We start from the raw sequence: 19,579 nt of genomic DNA, 5'->3' as shown, positions 1-19,579 counted from the left end.
GAACATAAGAACGTAGGAGTCTGTAAGAGGCCGGTAGGCCTATATAAGGCAGCTCTATTGAACCTAAGCTCCCGCGCATGATGGCGCCACTATAAACACTCGCATGCGCCATAATGGGCTGGAGCCGACCATCAGGCCACACCAAGAAACAGGAGCAATAAATAACAGAACCATAGAGAAGAAAAGGAAAAACGTTGTCGATGTAGCAGTCAAAGGAACAAGAGTTCGTAGTAGTAAAGTAGCAGAGGCAGCCCTTGCCGAAGTAACAGATCGTTCAATCAAGAAATGGTGGCATAAGCCTGGGGGCGCGTTCCCTACGACGCCAAGTCCCGGGGTCCCTCCGTTCAAGTCTCCAACAGGCCGCCTTTCCATCCGAAGCACCTCCTGGAGAGATCTGTCGATTTGCTCAAACCATGAACTCTGGACGTCCCCTTGACCTCCTCCACTCAGGGTTGTCTCTTACAAAAACAACCCGATGAGCAGGTCGGCTTCTGGGCAGCGTGCCACATGCATGTATAGCTGGAGTTGGCGTTGACGGACTATGCGGCTAATATATGTCGAATCAGTGTCACGGAACAGTCGCCGGTTGGACACAAAATAAGTCATTCCAGCGATTCACTTATTACTGAAGGTATCTATCCGCCTCTTCAAGTTACTGTTCAGTGTCCATGTCTCACAGCCTTAGAGAAAGACAGGGAGCACAAGGGACTGGAAGATCGGGAGCTTTATCCTTCTATACAAGTATCAGCAACGCCAGACACTCCTGCTGAGCGAGTCCATAACACCGTGGGCCAGGCCGATCAGCCGCAAGACTTCCTGGCGAGACTCACCGTTGTTCTGAACTACTCTACCAAGATATGTGAGCTGGTATTACAAGACACTTTCCCTTCTCACATCAGCTATTTCTAAAGGTCAAAGGGGGATATCAATCAGGTTGTAATGAGTGTTTTTAGGCTCAGGGTACAGAAGAAGGGTCAAACTACCACCAGGGTCATAAAAGCCTTGTCAAATAGGAGTTCAAGACGACGACCCGTGAGCTTTTCCGCGCTCTCAGTGTCCTCGCCACACACATGAACAGACTGTACTGCTTCATGTAGCAAGCCTCCAAACACCTGTACCTTGGTCTTGGCCCAGCAGACCTGAAGTCCCAAGTCATAAAAGCAGTACTTAACAAAAGTGAAAATATTGATTCTGTACTTACGTCAAGAATGATTGGAGTCGCCGCACGCTCCTCGTCCTGTTGGAAAGAAAGAAGCAGTGTATCTCTCTCTCTCTCTCTCTCTCTCTCTCACACACACACACACACACACACACACACACACACACAGAATGCTTGATATTTTCGAGGATAAATACCTAAGTCACATGGTTACTGAACCAACTCGACTAAATAACACGTAACACCTTGTTAGAGGAACTCAAGGTAATCTAGTCAGTAAAGTCCGGGATGGCGGCAGCTGAGTGGTTAGCGTGATGGCGCCGCGTCCAGGACGACGAGGGTTCGTGCCCCGTCCGGTGCCACAAGCTGGGATTTTTCAGCCACCGTCCAGTGGCCTATAGGTACCCACATGCTGTCCAGAAGACCACCTATCAACACTGACTCTAGATTCTATGTATGTAAAGGTATGTAAATAGGCAATAAAAGCAGGCAAGAGCGCATGCATGCCCCCCTTCCCCCGCACACACAAGGGAACATAACCACGGAGACACAGGTACAACCACATACTGAAAAGTACTGATGACACGTACAGCGCGCTGCATGTTTTTAATGTTGCCACATATTACAGATGTAAGGACAAGATGCCATCATCATTATTATTATTATGAATATTATTAGGATTATGATTACTATTATTATTATCATTATTATTATCATGATTATTATTATTATCCTTACTATGATTATTGCTATTATTGTTATTTCTATTTTCCTTTTTATTTTCAATCATGCTACTTTGTTCATTTGTCCCATTCATTTCATTTCATCTTCCACTGATGTATATTTTCAGCTCTAGGGCTGCCGGGTACTTCATGCAATAAGCCGTTTATTATTATTATTATTATTATTATTATTATTACGTCCAGGACATCTGCACCATAACTGACAGCAGCACCACGTCCACTATTGCATTTCCCTATTGTCAGCAGCGTTTTGTTCCCTCTAACACAATTTCATAAATAATCTCATATCGTCTATCTGTTCTATCTGTATATCCGACGCCCTGTTCCCTCCAGGGGGTGGCCGCGGCAGAAGTGTCTCCCTGTTCTGGCACTCCCTCTCGGCACACTCCATCCTGCTACTTCCTAATCTTGCTCCAGTACTCGCTCACCCTATTGATCCACTTCACAGGTGGTCTCTCCCTGACACCTCTTCCCTCAATCCTTCCCTCATAAACTCTCTTCACAAATTAATTCTCCTCCATGCTCATCACGTGTCCAAACCGTCTCAGCGCACCACACTTCACCCACTCGACCACTCTACAATTCATGTCTCACAACCTTAGGAAATGACTGGGAGCACAAGGACTGGAAGATTGGGAGCTTTGTCCTTCTATATATACAGGTGTCGACAACGCCAGACACTTGCGCTGAGCGAGTCCATAACACCGTGGGCCAGGCCGATCAGCCGCAAGACTTCCTGGCGAGACTCACCGTTGTTCTGAACTACTCTACTAAGATATGTGAACTTTTCCGCGATCTCAATGTCCTCGCCACAGGCATGAACAGACTGTACTGCTTCATGTAGCAAGCCTCCAAACACCTGTACCTTGGTCTTGGCCCAGGAGACCTGAAGTCCCAAGTAATAAAAGCAGTACTTAACAAAAGTGAAAATATTGATTTTGTACTTACGTCAAGAATGATTGGAGTCGCCGCGCGCTCCTCGTCCTGTTGGAAAGAAAGAGGCAGTCTCTCTCTCTCTCTCTCTCTCTCTCTCTCTCTCTCTCTCTCTCTCAACATTGTTTGTGATCGATGACACTTTGCGAACGAGGAACAATGGCATAAAACTCAAATGTAGACAAGTAAATTCAGACTGAAACAATTTTTTCTTCACCAACGTTGTTGTGCGAGAATGAAATAAGCTCCCGCCTTCAGTGGTCCAGTGCGACATGATTGAGTCCTTTAAAAACAAGCTCGACCGTCACTTCCTTCAACTTAATATTAACTAGAGTTGAAATGCAACGTTTTGGAGCCATCGGATTAATGTAGAATCACTTAGGTTTAAGGACAGACCATCTAGTCTGGACCATGGGTTTGTGTGGTCTGATTTTCTATGTAAATCTATGTAAAATCTCTCTCTCTCTCTCTCTCTCTCTCTCTCTCTCTCTCTCTCTCTCTTTCATTCACACCCGACCTCTGCTCATTCACACCCGACCTCTGCTGAGAGAAGGTCGTGACCTCACCCCGCTGCGCCCCACAACATCGCTTGCCCTGTGTTTTCGTCGTGCTCTTGGGCGTTTGTGTTCTCGCTTGTGGACCTTATGTGTTGCCTGTGATTTCCCGACACGTGTTTGGTGTGTGTTCGCTTGTGGTTTCTGCCTGTGGTTGCCTCTGTGATTTGTGTTTCCGGTGTTTTTGCGTGTGATCTGGCTGTCTCCGGGTGTTCTGCGTGGGTTTCAGAGTGATTCAAGTGTGTTGTGTTTCCAGTGTTTTTGCGTGTGATCTGGCTGTTTCCGGGTGTTCTGCGTGGGTTTCAGAGTGATTCAAGTGTGTTTCAGAGTGATTCAAGTGTGTTGTGTTTCCGGTGTTTTTGCGTGTGATCTGGCTGTTTCCGGGTGTTCTGCGTGGGTTTCAGAGTGATTCAAGTGTGTTGTGTTTCCGGTGTTTTTGCGTGTGATCTGGCTGTTTCCGGGTGTTCTGCGTGGGTTTCAGAGTGATTCAAGTGTGTTGTGTTTCCGGTGTTTTTGCGTGTGATCTGGCTGTTTCCGGGTGTTCTGCGTGGGTTTCAGAGTGATTCAAGTGTGTTGTGTTTCCGGTGTTTTTGCGTGTGATTTAGCTGCTTCTAAGTGTACTGCGTGGGTTTCAGAGCGTTTTGAGTGTGCTGTTTTGTTTCCGGTGTTTTTGCGTGTGATTTGGCTGTTTTCGAGTGTTCTGCGTTTCGAGTGTGTTGTGTTTCCAGTGCTTTTACGTGTGATTTGGATGTTTATAGTGCTCTGCGTGGGTTTCAGAGTGTTTTGAGTGTGCTGTTGTACTTCCGGTGTTTTTGCGAGTGACTTGAGGGTGTTTAGTCGTGCTTGTGCTTGGGTTTCTGAGTGTTTCGTGTGTCCCGAGTGTGACTTTGTGTTCCCGAGTGTCTCACGCGTGATTTGGGTGTGTCGACAACCCACCCTTTGAATTCCCTGAGGATTCAATCTGCTCCTCCTCATTACACCCTCTTTAAATCCCCTAGACTCTATAGGATTAACACTTCCTACACCCCTTTCCCTCACCTCACCTAAGCCCCCCCCACCCTCGCTCACCTCACATCCCTTTTGCTCCTCCTCATCCCCTAGAGGATTAGCCCTTCCTACTCCTCCCTCACCTCCACATATTTCTAAGCCCTTCCCCCCTCACTCACCTTACCTCACATCCTATTTACCCATCCTTTCACCCACCTTACCTCGCCTCTTTCTTAACCTTTCTTGTTCTCACACACCTCACTCACCTCACATCCCTTCCTACTCCTCCTCTCTCCCACTTACCTCCTTTCCCAAACTCCCTCTCACTCATCTCACCTATTTCCTAACCCTCCTTGATCTCACACACCTCACTCACCGCCTCCCTTTCCCCTCTTTACTCACCTCACATCCCTTCCTAATCCTCCTCTCTCCCCACCTCACCTATTTCCTAACCCTCCTTGATCTCACACACCTCACTCACCGCCTCTCTTTCCCCTCTTTACTCACCTCACATCTCTTCCTACTCCTCTCTTCCACCTCACCTATTTCCTAACCCTCCTTGATCTCACACACCTCACTCACCGCCTCCCTTCTTTACTCACCTCACATCCCTTCCTACTCCTCTCTCCCACCTCACCTATTTCCTAACCCTCCTTGATCACACACACTCTCTTTCCCTCTTTACTCACCTCACATCCCTTCCTACTCCTCCTCTCTCTCACTTTTCCTCCATTACTAAACTACCTCTAACACACCTCACCCCCTTTCCTAATCCCCTTCACTCTGTGTTTTTATCTCTTTCATTTCAGCTAAGATGGCGCCTAAGAAGTGCAGTACTTGTAACGGTAGCTTCTCAGCTCACTTTTTACAGGGCGTTCTGCTGTCTGTCGACTCTGTCTGTCCAGGCAGCATCTCGAGACAAGACTGCAGGAGCAGGAAGAGAAGATGGAAGAAGGCCAGAATAAAATAATAGAGCTTTCTCACCAGGCAGCATCTCGAGACAAGACTGCAGGAGCAAGAAGAGAAGATGGAAGCAGGTCAGAATAAAATATTAGAGCTTTCTCGCACTGTTGCCTCCTTGCAGGAATTCATCCAGGCTAACGTTGCTGTGGTGCCAAACCCTTCTCCAACCGCCCCCTTGCCCTCAGCGGTACCGTCGACACCAGCGGACAACACCACGCAACGGGAGGATGCTAGTGGCACCGACCATGATGGATTCACCGTCGTGAATGGAGGAGCCAAGCCAGCCAGACAAGCGATTTATCCTGTTCATTGCTTCAACAGGTTTGCCATTCTGGAGGAGGAGGACGAGCAGGAGAGCACCTTCCTGGTGGGTGACTCCATGATTCGCCAGCAGGTCGTTGAGTTCTGCGGCAGAGTTCCTCGTCGAAGACGGAACTATTGCTATCCTGGTGCTGGGATCGACGACATAACTGCTGCTCTTGAGGAGATCTCCCCCCAGGCTACTAATGATTCACTGTTTGTTATTCACACAGGTACGAACGACGTCACCACGACCCGGTCTGAGGAACTCCTGGAGAAGTACCGTAGGCTCATCCAGCAGTATAAGACTAAATCCCCTAACATTTTGATTTCAGGAATTCTACCACGGACTTGGGAGAGCGACTTTTCAGTAAGGCCTTCAGCCTAAACAACCGCTTACAGACTCTTTGTAGGAGCTTGACGTGGAGTTCCTAAACGCATGGGACAATTTCTATGGACAAAATGAGCTCTTTCACAGGGACGGATTGCACCTTTCTCCCATCGGGGCAGCCAGACTCGGAAGGCTCCTCAACGAAGCAGTGCGTGTCATCCGAACAAAAAACGAGTCACGGCCACGTCCCTCCACCCCGCCCGTGTAAATAGACGCCGTGCATCACAACAACCCCGTAACCGTGATCCCGCAAGTACCACCACCTCTAGTACCAGGCCTCTAGATAACTTAAAAATCCTTAGTTTCAATGCGCGTAGCCTAAGAAACAAATTTGATGAACTGAGATGTCTTGCTTTAACAGAAAATTTTGACATAATTGCTATAACCGAAACATTTATCGACACCACAAATATTGATTTAAGTTCCGAATACAACATAGATGGCTACAGACTCTTCAACAAAGATCGTGTAAACCGTAGAGGCGGTGGCGTCGCCCTTTATGTCAAAAGCTATTTGCAACCCACTGACAAAACACCGGGAAACAGTAACGTTGAACATTTGTGCGTGCGAGTAAACATTGCAAAGTCAACTTAAATATATCTGTCACCTACAGACCTCCCGGGCAATCACTCGATGACGACCTTGAAATGTACAGCGTCTTAAGGCAGTCACTTAATAACAGCGACTCACTGATATTAGGAGACTTTAACCTCCCCCATATCGACTGGGCGACACTGTCAGGTACAGAAGGCGAGTCACATAGAATGATCGAATTTCTAGAAGAAAATTATCTAAGCCAAATGGTTTCTGAGCCAACTCGACAAAATAATATACTCGACCTTGTTATAACAACCCAAGATAACCTAGTCAGTAGTGTCACGGTAGGAGAACACCTCGGTTCTTGCGATCATAAATTAGTGCGCGTCGACATTAAAGCTCAATCATCAGTGACTGAAAATAAAGTAAAGGTGCCCAATTTCAAAAGAGCTAACTTCGTAGAAATCCGACAAAAACTAACAGAAATACAACTATCAGATGACGGCAACGTAGAGGAAGCCTGGCTAAGCCTCAAAAATCACTTACTCACTCAGCAGAACACATTCGTCCCCTTGTGCGAGAAGCGAATTAACACTAATAAAAGCCCACCGTGGTTTAATAGCGAAATTAAACAATCAGTCATTGAGAGAAAATTGTTTTACAGGTTAAAGAAAGAACAAAGCACGCCCGAAAACATTAGACTTTATAATGATGCCAGGCGACGAGTTCAGGCAAAGCGTAGATACGAAGAAAATATTGCAGCCAACTGTAAAAATAATCCGAAATCTTTCTTCAGTTACATAAACAACAGAAAGGCGATCACAAGTGGTATTGGACCTTTAACAAACAGCGACGGTGCACTAGTGACTGACAGCCAACACATTGCAAACCTCTTAAACAATTACTTTTCCTCGGTGTTTAATACTAACAGTCTTCCTCTCGCTACCACCAACACCAGTACTATTGTAAATCTCGAGCATGCATTGCCTAATTTTGAAATAACAACCGATGAAGTCCTTAAAGCTCTCCATTCACTTAAAACAAATAAAAGTCCTGGACCTGACAAAGTATATCCAACTCTGCTGAAAGAAACAAAGAGCGAAATACTCTCCTCCCTCACAACCGTATTCAATATGTCCTTGCGACAAGGCATCGTCCTTCAGATTGGAAAAGGCTAACGTGACACCGATTTTCAAGAAAGGAGACAAAAAGTACCAGGTAATTACAGGCCCATTAGTCTAACTTCGGTTGTAGGTAAGCTACTTGAGGGCATAATTAGAGACAAAATTGTGAATTACCTTGAAAGCCACTCATTGATTGGGGACTCACAACATGGCTTCCGAAACAAAAGATCCTGCCTATCAAACCTATTAACCTTTTATAACGACCTCTTCACTGTTTATGACGTAACCAAATCACTGGACGTAGTCTATCTTGATTTCCAGAAAGCGTTTGATAAAGTCCCGCATCATAAATTACTTTACAAATTAAAGCAAATAGGTATTGACGGTCAAGTAAACCAATGGATCGCGAATTGGTTGAGCAACAGACAACAAAGAGTAGTGATCGACGGATTTAACTCCAGAGTGGGCGCCTGTCACTAGTGGCGTCCCTCAGGGCTCGGTCCTTGGCCCAGTGCTCTTCATTATTTACATCAACGACGTGGATGTTGGACTCAATAACCGCATTAGTAAATTTGCAGACGACACAAAGATTGGCAACTCGGTTCTCACTGACGAAGACAGGCAAAGCCTCCAAGAGGATTTGCACAAAATTTCAGCCTGGTCGGATAGATGGGAGATGCCCTTTAACGTAGACAAGTGCCAGGTCCTTCAAGTTGGAACGAGGAATAAGAAGTTCGAATACGAAATGCGCGGCGTTAAACTCAAAAGCGTTCAGTGCGTCAAAGACTTGGGGGTCAAAATCGCGTCAAACCTCAAATTCTCACAGCAATGCATCGATGCAGCAAATAAAGCGAACAGAATGTTGGGCTTCATTAAAGAAACTTTGTATTCAAGAATAAAGATGTAATACTCCCGCTCTACAACAGTTTAGTCAGACCCCACTTGGAATATGCGGTACAGTTTTGGTCTCCCCACCATGCAAAGGATATTGCTAAATTAGAAGGTGTTCAGCGTCGGGCAACGAAAATGATCCCTTCCTTGCGCAACAAATCCTACGAAGAAAGGCTTTCTACCCTTAACATGTTCTCTTGAGAAACGTCGCCTCCGAGGAAAACTGATCGAATGTTTTAAAATACTTAATGGTTTCACGAATGTAGACAGATCAACATTGTTTATGATCGATGACACTTTGCGCACGAGGAACAATGGCGTAAAACTCAGATGTAGACAAGTAAATTCAGACTGCACCAAATTTTTCTTCACCAACGTTGTAGTGCGAGAATGGAATAAGCTTCCACCGTCAGTGGTCCAGTGTAACACGATTGACTCCTTCAAAAATAAGCTCGACCGTCACTTCCTTCAACTTAATATCAACTAGAGTAGAAATGCAACGTTTTGGAGTCTTCTGATTAATGTAAAATCACTTAGGTTTAAGGACAGACCACCAAGTCTGGACCATGGGGTCTGTGTGGTCTGATTTTCTATGTAAATCTCTCTCTCTCTCTCTCTCTCTCTCTCTCTCTCTCTCTCTCTCACACACACACACACACACACACACACACATACACACAGAAATCTTTGATATTTTAGAGCAGTGCTGCCCAAACTTTTTCGGCTATTGTACCCTTTAATACCTCTCCTGCTGTTACGCACCCCCATGGCTGATTAAATTAAATCATATTACATTTATATTTATTATATATTATATTTACATACACGTATATTACGTCCTCCTAGGTACCCGTCCCTCCCTCTCTCTTTTCCTTCATACACTTTCATTACTTTCTCCATCCCATCCTGACCCACTACATGCACCTCTTGCATAACTCATGTCCACTGCACGTATTCTTGATTGTTGTGCTACATTCCATGTCTCTGATCCATATGACAGAGTTGGCAGGATAATACTGTTACCTGTTCACTTTTGTACCCCCATGCTCATACTATTTCCTCTCATAACTCTCCCCAACACACTACTACCTATCTGTCCTTCCCTGGTCTTTCCCTCACCTCACCTTCCATACCTACAACCGCATAGCTGGGCACGATAACAGAAAACCTTATTCCCGATAACCGGTAACTGATAATGGAAAACCTTATCGGTGATAACCGATATTCGTTAACTGGAGACACAAATATAGGCGATAACCGATACCCGATACCCGATACAGATTCACAATTCCGATACTAGTTAGCGATAAGTCCCATAGGCGAAAACGATACTATATTGATATTTCAAATAAAAAAAAACAGATGAATTCAAATTTTCATTATCTGTATTTTAGAAAACTTACAAAACCTGAAAACCACACGTTGACACGTACCTATGGACGGTAATACTACAAACGCCTGAACCGGTGTTGTGTTATTTGGCGTCCCCACCGTCAAAAGCTGGTGCTTCTGTTTACAAACACTGGTCTCTCGTGAACTGTGCATGCTCAGACCAGCAAGCGTAGACCTGTACAGTCTCACAAAGCTTTTTAACCGTAATTGAGAGATGCTGGAAGGCTGAATCAGACAGACAGTACCACTACCACCATCCTCGCTGTTTCTAGAACGACACTGTACGAGTTGTATTTGTATGTACAGAGTGTCGTTCTAGAAACAGCGAGGATGGTGGTACTGTATGTCTGATTCAGCCTTCCGGCAACTCTTAATGCGTTAAAAAGCTTTGTCAGACTGTACAGGGCTACGCTTACTGGTCTGAACATGCGTAGTTCACGAGAGACCAATGTTTGTAAACAAAAGCGCCAGCTTTTGACGATGGGACACTAAATAACACAACACCGGGTGCCTTCAATACCATGGCATACTCACACAAACGAATATGGAATATCAAATTTGAGGCAGTGAATAATCATTTTTGGGGCAAAGTTAAATGATTTTTCTCTTTGATATATTGATTTTTGAGTCTAACATAAAAAAATAACCTAGTATTTTAATGTTGATGATCTAAGTATGAAATCTCTTCACCGAAGATATTTCATACCCCGAAGTTTTTTCATACAACACCGGGCGCCCGGGCCTTTTCGCTAGTTTGGTTACAAAAGTAACGAAGATACCGATATATATATATATATATATATATATATATATATATATATATATATATATATATATATATATATATATATATATATATATATATATATATATATATAAGTAGCGGATGGCCGATAACCCGATTTTGTTATCAGCGATAAAGTATCGCGATAACTTATCGCGATGACGCCCAGCTATGTACATGCGTATATAAAAGTGTCCTTAAATATTTAAACTCAATACTCTTTTTCCCGAGCCTTATCCTACACTTATTTGTTTGTTTGTTTGTTTGTTTGTTTGTTACATCAAAGGACACGGCTCAAGGGCAACAAAAAGAGTACAAAAAAAGCCCGCTACTCGCCGCTCCCATAAAAGATAAAAGTAAAGAGTAGCCAAAAGAGAGGTCAACCTCGGGTGGAGAGGTGTCCTGATACACTTTTCTTGAAAAAGGTCAAGTCATAGACAGGAGGATATACAGACAAAGGAAGACTGTTCCAGAGTTTACCAGTAAAGGGGATGAAAGAATGGAGATGCTGGTTAACTCTTACACAAGGGGTTTGGACAGCATATGGATGAGCAGTATAGGGATGAGTCGTGTGCAGCGGGGCCGCGGAAGCGGGGAAGGGATGCAGTTAGCAAGTTCAGAAGAGCAGTCAGCATGAAAATATCGATAGAAGATAGAAAGAGAGGCAACATGGCGGCGGAATTTAAGAAGTAGAAGGTTGTCAGTAAGAGGAGGAGAGCTGATGAGACGAAGAGCCTTAGACTCCACTCAGTCCAGGAGAGCTGTGCGAATCGAACCACCCTCTCACGCGAGATGCATACCCAATACAAGGGCGGACAAAGCTCCTATAAATGGATAGCATCTGTGTGGGGGAGAAGAACTGGCGGAGACGATACAGAGCGCCCAACCTCGAGGAAGCTGATTTAGTGAGAGGAGATGTAAAGTTTCCATTTAAGATTTTGAGCTAAGGGCAGACCGAGGATATTTAGTGTTGAAGATGATGACAGCTGAGTGTTGTTGAAGAATAGGGGATAGGTGTTTGGAAGATTGTGTCAAGTTGATAGGTTGGAAAATTGGGTTTTTGAGGCATTGAAGGACACAAGGTTCATTTTACCCGAATCGGAAATGATAGCAAGGTCGGAGGTTAAGCGTTCTGCAGCTTCCAGCCTGGAGTCTTAAAATTCCTGTCGAGAAAGTCTTCTGTTGAAAGAAATTGAATAATGCAGAGTGGAGTCGTCGGCGTATGAATGAATAGGACAGTTTGTTATGGAAAGAAGATCATTGATGAATAACAGGAAGAGAGTGGGTGATAGGACAGAGCCCTGCGGAACACCACTGTTGATAGGTTTAGGGGAAGAACAGTGACCATCTACCACAGCGGAGATAGAACTTCCGGAAAGGAAACTGGAGATAAAGGAACATAGAGAAGGATAGAATCCGAAAGAGGGCAGTTTAGAAAGCAAAGACTTGTGCCAGACTCTATCGAAAGCTTTCGATATGTCTAGCGCAACAGAGAAAGTTTCACCGAAACGGCTAAGAGAGGATGACCAAGAATTAGTTAAGAGAGTAAGAAGACCGCCAGTAGAACGCCCCTTGCGGAACCCATATTGGCAATCAGATAGAAGGTCAGAAGTGGGAAGGTGCTTTTGAATCTTCCGGTTTAGGATTGATTCAAAAGCTTTAGATAGACAGGAAAGTAAAGCAATAGGGCGGTAGTTTGAAGGATTGGAACGGTCACCCTTTTTAGGCATAGACTGTATGAAGGCGTACTTCCAGTAGGAAGGAATGGTAGATATTGATAGGCAGAGGCGAAAGAGTTTGACCAGGCAGTGTGTCAGCACGGAGGCACAGTTGTTAAAGACAATAGGAGGCACTCCATCAGGTCCGTAAGCCTTCTGAGAGTTGAGGCCAGAGGGGGCATAGAAAACATCGTTCTTAAGAATCTTAATAACAGGCACAAAGGAGTCAGAGGGGGGACGAGTAGGAGGAATATGCCCAGAATCGTTCAGAGTGGGCTTTTAACAGAAAGTCTGAGAAAAAGAGTTCAGCTTTAGTGACAGATGAGACGGCGGTGCTGCCGTCTGGGTTAAAGAGAGGAGGGAAAGATGAAGAAGTGAGATTGGAGGATATATTTTTGGCTAGGTGCCAGCAGTCCGGGAAATAATTATAAAAAAAGCAAGGTTTTGACATTTTCTATTTATGAAAGAGGTTTTGGTAAGTCGAAGAATAGATTTTGCACGATTCCGGGCAGAATATAAAGATTATGGTTGCAGGAGTGCGAAGGCTCTGGTATCTTTTGTGAGCTGCCTCTCTATCTTTGACAGCACCAGAATAAGCGTGATTAAACCAAGACTCTTTAGCATGAGGAGTAGAGAAAGTACGTGGAATGTGTGTCTCCATTCCAGAGACAATCACCTCTGTGATGCGCTGGGCACACACAGAGGGGTCTCTCTCCTGGAAGCAGTAATCACTCCACGGTAAATATAAGAAGTACATCCTCGGGTCGTCCCACCGAGCTGAAGCAAAATGCCAGAAGCACCGTCTCTTCGGTGAGTCCAGAGGGTGTACAGGAGCGATTGGACAGGATACAGAAATAATGTTGTGACTGGAGGAGCCCAACGGAGAGAACAGTTTGACAGAGTAAGTAGAAGGATTAGAGGTAAGGAAGAGGTCTAGTATGTTGGGCCTGTCTCCAGGACGGTTGGGATACGTGTAGGGTGCTGAACCAACTGCTCTAGATCGTTGAGGAAAGCAAAGTTGTAGGCTTGTTCACCAGGCTGGTCAGTGAAAGAAGATGAAAGTTAAAGCTGGTGGTGAACATTGAAATCTAAGATGGAGATTTCAACGAAGATGTGGAACACGAAGATGTGTTCCACTTAAGAGTTCAAGTGGTCAAAGAATTTTACATACTTGATACAGTTAATTGAGAAATAAACCGCACAAATTTATTTAGTAATAGTGACAATGAAGTCTTAGCTAGATGATGGAAAATTGTGAAGTCTAGGTCATGACGAGAGCATGTGATGTCGTTGCGTACGTAGACACAACATCCAGCTTCGGATTGAAATTTTGGATAGAGATAGTATTAACAGAGTAGAGATTACTGTCAGTAGCCGCCGAGACCTGTGTTTCGGTGAGGAAGAGAAGGTGAGGTTTACAGGAGGAGAGATGATGCTCCACAGAATGAAAATTGGAACGAAGACCGCGAATGTTGCAGAAGTTGATATATATAAAAAAGAGGAGCTATCAAGACGCCTCTCAGATCGAAAGCCAAAAGGGTAGTCCTCTCGGGGGCATTTGTGCTCCCCCCCTCTAAACGGGAACTCTGAGGCATTTTCTAGTGAAGCAATCATAAATTTTTGAAAAAAAAAAAAAAAAGAAATGGTATGCGTTGCTTCATGTATGTAGTGTTAAGTGGATAGTAAGAGGATTTGTCTTTAGAGAGCATGCTGAACTAATCTCTGGTGTTGATGAGACAACTGGGTAACCGAAAGAGAGGAGACAGGAAGAGTCTTTGGTGGGTTGCAGCACCCTCCTCGATTCCCGTAAATAGCTCATCGAGAGTGGCATACGCCTTTTTCGGTGGGGGTTTTCCTACGTACTCACTGTGTATACATTTTATATATATATATATATATATATATATATATATATATATATATATATATATATATATATATATATATATATATATATATATATATATATATATATATATATATATATACACGTTTTTCAACTTATATATATATATATATATATATATATATATATATATATATATATATATATATATATATATATATATATATATATATATATATATATATATATATACATTAGGGTGGAGCGTTTTCAACTTTTTTATTTTCCTTAGTGGCTAGTGCGGAAAAGTTGCCAAATGGGGAGAAAAAAATTGTGTTAAAAGCATTTTTTCCTAGAAGGATATCTTCTACCGCCCCAAGACCCTTGAAGTTGGAAAAAAGTGCTCTTGAAGTAGGCATAATACGAGGGGGGGCCCGTTTTGTTCCTGTTTGATACAATGCTTACGGCTAGTGCGGAAAATTCTCGTTAATATGTGTATATTTAGTACACAAAATTTCAGCTTGGTAGCATTGTATCTTCTACTTCCCAAATAACCTAAAATATGAAATTAACCAATAAATTACACATTTTTTAAAAATTGTCAAAATTAAGTAAGCGATGTTGATATTATGGCTAGCCTTCAAATTATTCTTTAAAATGTAAAGAATGATTGTACTAAGTTTCATCCACTTATTCAAATATCTTTACCGTCCCAAGATACGAGCTTTTTGCAATAGTACGATATTGTGACGGTTTTGTTTGTGATTTTAAAATACTGATAAAACAAATTGTACTGATATTGGAAAGTAGTTATACACAACGAAAATTATGATGCAGCTCTTTGCCTATTTTACAACCAACTTGTTGGCTATAAAACAACCCAGAACTCACCACGTGGAGGTGGCTGCATATCGAGTTCCACCCTACTCCAGCCCTTCCACCCTTCCAATGCTAGAGCGCTGTTTACATAGGAGTTGCAAATTGTTTTTTGGTGTCAAAAGTGGGCATAGTACTCCTCGAGACCAAAACTGAACGTATCCAGCCTTCTCTGTTTGAAGGGCCGCATACCTTTGAACAAGACTCAGTCACAAGTTTTATCATGCGCTCCACGTTTTGGGAGTGGCATGGTATCTGTGGTACATTAGACTGAGGCACGTCACCTGACTGAATTAGATTCTTTAGTTCATCATTGGTAATGTGTTTCAGCAGTGGTGGATCAGTCAACTGAGCAGCCTGCCAGTCTATCATTTCAATGTATGTTTTGGCTTCAAAGTTGACATCAGGCAAAGTGAAATGACGAACGCAGGATCTTCTAGTAATCTCACTATTCCTTGCCTTTAGCAATCTTCTGTAGCCAAGGATACGAGTCGCTTTCTCCTCATCGTGAACCATGGCAACTATAAGTGCTTCAGCATGTGCGTAAAATGCACTTCTCTGCAGAACAGGATACACAATGTTTTTAACTCTCTCTCCTAGTTTCCTGACTCTGGAAAGTGCATCAAAAAAATGACAAGGTCCATGAATTACTGAAGGCTTTGTTTTAATTTTGAACCATATGGGAATGTAGACAGACATAATGAACTTTACAATAAGTTGAAAGTTTTCTGATGGATTTTCTGTTGACATGTAAAGACGAAGTATACGATTAGCAGTAGTGAGCCATCTTGAGTGTGAAATGTTGCCAGGATAACGATGCTGGAGAGACTCGCTGCATTCACCAGAAGAAACAGCACGATATACCTTTAGAAGATATTTCTGATCAGTGCTTAGCTTTTCGACATCACAATCAATGTTTTCACTTTCAACTGGCTGAAAGGAAGTGAGAGGTAACTCTTCACATTTGGATAATCGCTTGCAGATGCTTCCCGTGAAACCTTTTGGACCAGTTGTAGGGCCATCAAGTTTGATTATCAAGTGGCGCAACGGTAGCTCATTTGCATGCAATTGACAAATGAGCCACTGCAATGGTCTCTGCAATGATTGCTCCAGTAGAGAAATTATTCCATTTTTTCTACCTGTGTTCACTGCAGTGCCATCACAACCGATAGCCTGCAATTGTGTTGTTGATATATTAGATGCTTCTAAATGTGACACAATCAATGGTGCAATACTATATCCAGAACCTTTTGAAGGAGAAATATGACCTATATATTTTGAGCCAGGTTCTTCTAGAATTGTGATGTGCTCCTCTACAATTTCTGTTTTAAGTTTTTTGTTACCTTTCTCCACTTGACACAATGTTTTGTCTTTTTTACCATCGAAGAATATACACAAAGGGAGCTTATCTGTTGCAATAATGTCTTCTTCAGTCACTTGTTTTCTAGTTTTTTTTTCGTTCTCGACGAATTTTGCTTCTATCTATTACTTCTGCTGTGTTTTCTTCAGTTATTATGCCTACATCTTTCAAAATTGCACTGGCAATGCTAGCACCTGCTCTATCTGACACACCAGTTCGATCACATGTAAGAGCAAGTGATGGCAACTTTTTTGTGATACTTTGTTTACATATGAATAGGCTTTTCTGTGCTTGTCTACGGAGTTGACCTTCAAAATCTGATTCATCTGTGGATTCGGCGTTGGAACTTGACTCACTTAGGTGCATCTGGTGTAGATTTTGACTGGAGGATGGCTTAGGATCACTTCTGCTAGTTGACGGCTGGTTACATGCTCTTCTTTCTTTCCTTTCTTCCTTTTTTCTGATAGCTTGCGTTGTTCTTACATCAATTGGACCTATTTTCATTTTCCTCTCATGTCTCTGATCATTAAGAAATTCAGTTTCACGCTGAGGGACTCTCTTCTCAGCAGGGCATTGACAATTATGTCCAATGGATTTACAAGCTGCTATATCAAAAAGTACATCGCTATCATTTTCAAATTTCCTTAGTTTTTCTTGGTATCGTGGATCATGTGCTCGTCCTTTGTATGGCTTCATGATGGTTGTGAATTTACAATAGTATGTATCTAGCATATCAGATATGCGCTTAGTAGACACTGTTGGGATTGATGCAGAGCACCAGATTTCTTCCACTTGTGTTACAATAGACATACACACATCTTTCCATTTTGGTTCTTGCCCTGTTGTTTTCCGGTTAATTCTTTCCCAATGAATTGCTTTCATTACATCTTTAAGTGTTGGTAGACAATTTTCTCAAGTGTTGAAGGTTTACCAAAGACAGGACATAAATGATCCTGTCTGGTACAATCACGATGAGGGTGATTTCGCTTTGCCATGTCTTACAAATGAGGGAGAAACACAACCGCTCTCAAAGACGCTTAGCCAAGCACTGAGCGTGAGCGATATCACAGTATCACACACAGTGACTCACGAGGGGTATTAGCCTACTATGAGGTAACCCACACCCTTCCTCCATCCCTCCACTATTAAGAGATGGTAATGGTGAACGAGAGTGTGTTTCACACTAGTAATGAATGCAGATATGGCCACTCACACCAAATACTCTAATTGATTTCAAAATGAAACTACTGATAGCATATGCACATAAATCATAAGTGACCATAATAATCTGTTGAAATACCAATTTTTCGTTATTGGTGGGGCAGTAAAATATATTTGAATAAGTGGATGAAACTAAATACAATAATTCTTTACATTTTAAAGAATAATTTGAAGGCTAGCCATAATATCAACATCGCTTACTTAATTTTGACAATTTTTTAAAAATATGTGTAATTTATTGGTTAATTTCATATTTTTAGGTTATTTGGGGAAGTAGAAGATACAATGCTACCAAGCTGAAATTTTGTGTACTAAATATACACATATTAACGAGAATTTTCCGCACTAGCCGTAAGCATTTTATCAAACAGGAACAAAACGGGCCCCACCTCGTATTATGCCTACTTCAAGAGCACTTTTTTCCAACCTCAAGGGTCTTGGGGCGGTAGAAGATATCCTTCTAGGAAAAAATGCTTTTAACACAATTTTTTTCTCCCCATTTGGCAACTTTTCCGCACTAGCCACTAAGGAACATAAATAAAAGTTGAAAACGCTCCACCTAATATATATATATATATATATATATATATATATATATATATATATATATATATATATATATATATATATATATATATATATATATATATATATATATATATATATATATATATATATATATATATATATATATATATATATATATATATATATATATATATATCACTTACCTTCGAGGACGCAAGAGCGAGGGTGCAGAAGGCAAATGCCAGCCAATACATGTGACGGCCCATCTTCTCCTAACGACCCCCGGAAGAGGAATGGTGTCATCCAGCTCTCAGCCTGTCATTATATAGCCATAGAGTTGTCCCTCCCCGCCACCCTCGACCCCGGCACGCACACTCCCGCCATCACTTCCACGGATTCAATTTCAGAAACGTGTCTTCATTTTTAATTCGTTCAAGACCTTGAACCGGAAGGTTAGGTTTAGTCTCTCTCTCTCTCTCTCTCTCTCTCTCTCTCTCTCTCTCTCTCTCTCTCTCTCTCTCTCTCTCTCTCTCTCTCTCTCTCTCTCTCTCGATGATGTTGAAATGTACAGCGTTTTAAGGCAATCACTTAATAACAGCGACTCACTGATATTAGGAGACTTTAATCCCCCCATATCGACTGGGCGACACTATCAGGTACAGAAGGCAAGTCACATAGAATTATTGATTTTTTAGAAGAAAACTACATAAGCCAAATGTTACTGAACCAACTCGACAGAATAACATTCTAGACCTTGTTATAGCGACCCAAGATAACCTAGTCGGTAGTGTCACGGCAGGAGAACACTTAGGTTCTTGCGATCATAGATTAGTGCGCGTCGACATCAGAGCTCAAACAACAGTGACTGAAAATAAAGTAAGGGTGCCCAATTTCAAAAGAGCAAATTTCGTAAAAATCCTTACAATAACTAACGGAAATAAAACTATCAGATGATGGCAACGTAGAGGAAGCCTGGCTAAGCTTTAAAAATCATTTACTCACTCAGCAGAAAACATTTGTCCCATTGTGCGAGAAGCGAAGTAACACTGATAAAAGCCCACCGTGGTTTAATAGCAAAATTAAACATTCGGTTAACGAGAGAAAATTGTCTTACAGGTTAAAGAAAGAACAAAACACGCCCGAAAACATTAGACTTTACCATGAAGCCAGGCGGCGAGTTAAAAGATTAGTATGTCAGGCAAAGCGTAGATATGAAGAAAACATTGCAGCCAACTGTAAAAATAATCTAAAATCTTTCTTCATATATATGAA

The 19,579-nt window shown here is 42.5% G+C and overlaps 1 protein-coding gene across 1 annotated transcript in view; it reads right to left on the bottom strand.

Annotated features, from left to right (window-relative positions):
* The window catches only part of LOC126982117 (protein SpAN-like), a gene marked incomplete at its 3' end in the record, with an annotated part of 40,929 nt that extends 22,328 nt beyond the window's left edge, over positions 1-18,601 (bottom strand). Inside the window, exons 1-3 of the mRNA XM_050833918.1 lie at positions 18,511-18,601; positions 2,851-2,886; positions 1,202-1,237 (exon numbers count right to left, since the gene is read on the bottom strand). Coding sequence (XP_050689875.1) covers positions 1,202-1,237; positions 2,851-2,886; positions 18,511-18,573 — 135 coding nt within the window. The remainder of the gene's footprint in view (positions 1-1,201; positions 1,238-2,850; positions 2,887-18,510) is intronic.
* Between the last annotated feature and the right edge of the window lie 978 nt (positions 18,602-19,579).

The sequence above is a fragment of the Eriocheir sinensis genome, chromosome 4 (assembly GCF_024679095.1).
Source record: "Eriocheir sinensis breed Jianghai 21 chromosome 4, ASM2467909v1, whole genome shotgun sequence".
NCBI lineage: Eukaryota > Metazoa > Arthropoda > Malacostraca > Decapoda > Varunidae > Eriocheir > Eriocheir sinensis.
The sequence above is the reverse complement of the archived record's forward strand: the minus strand, read 5'-3'. Positions and strand labels throughout refer to the sequence as shown.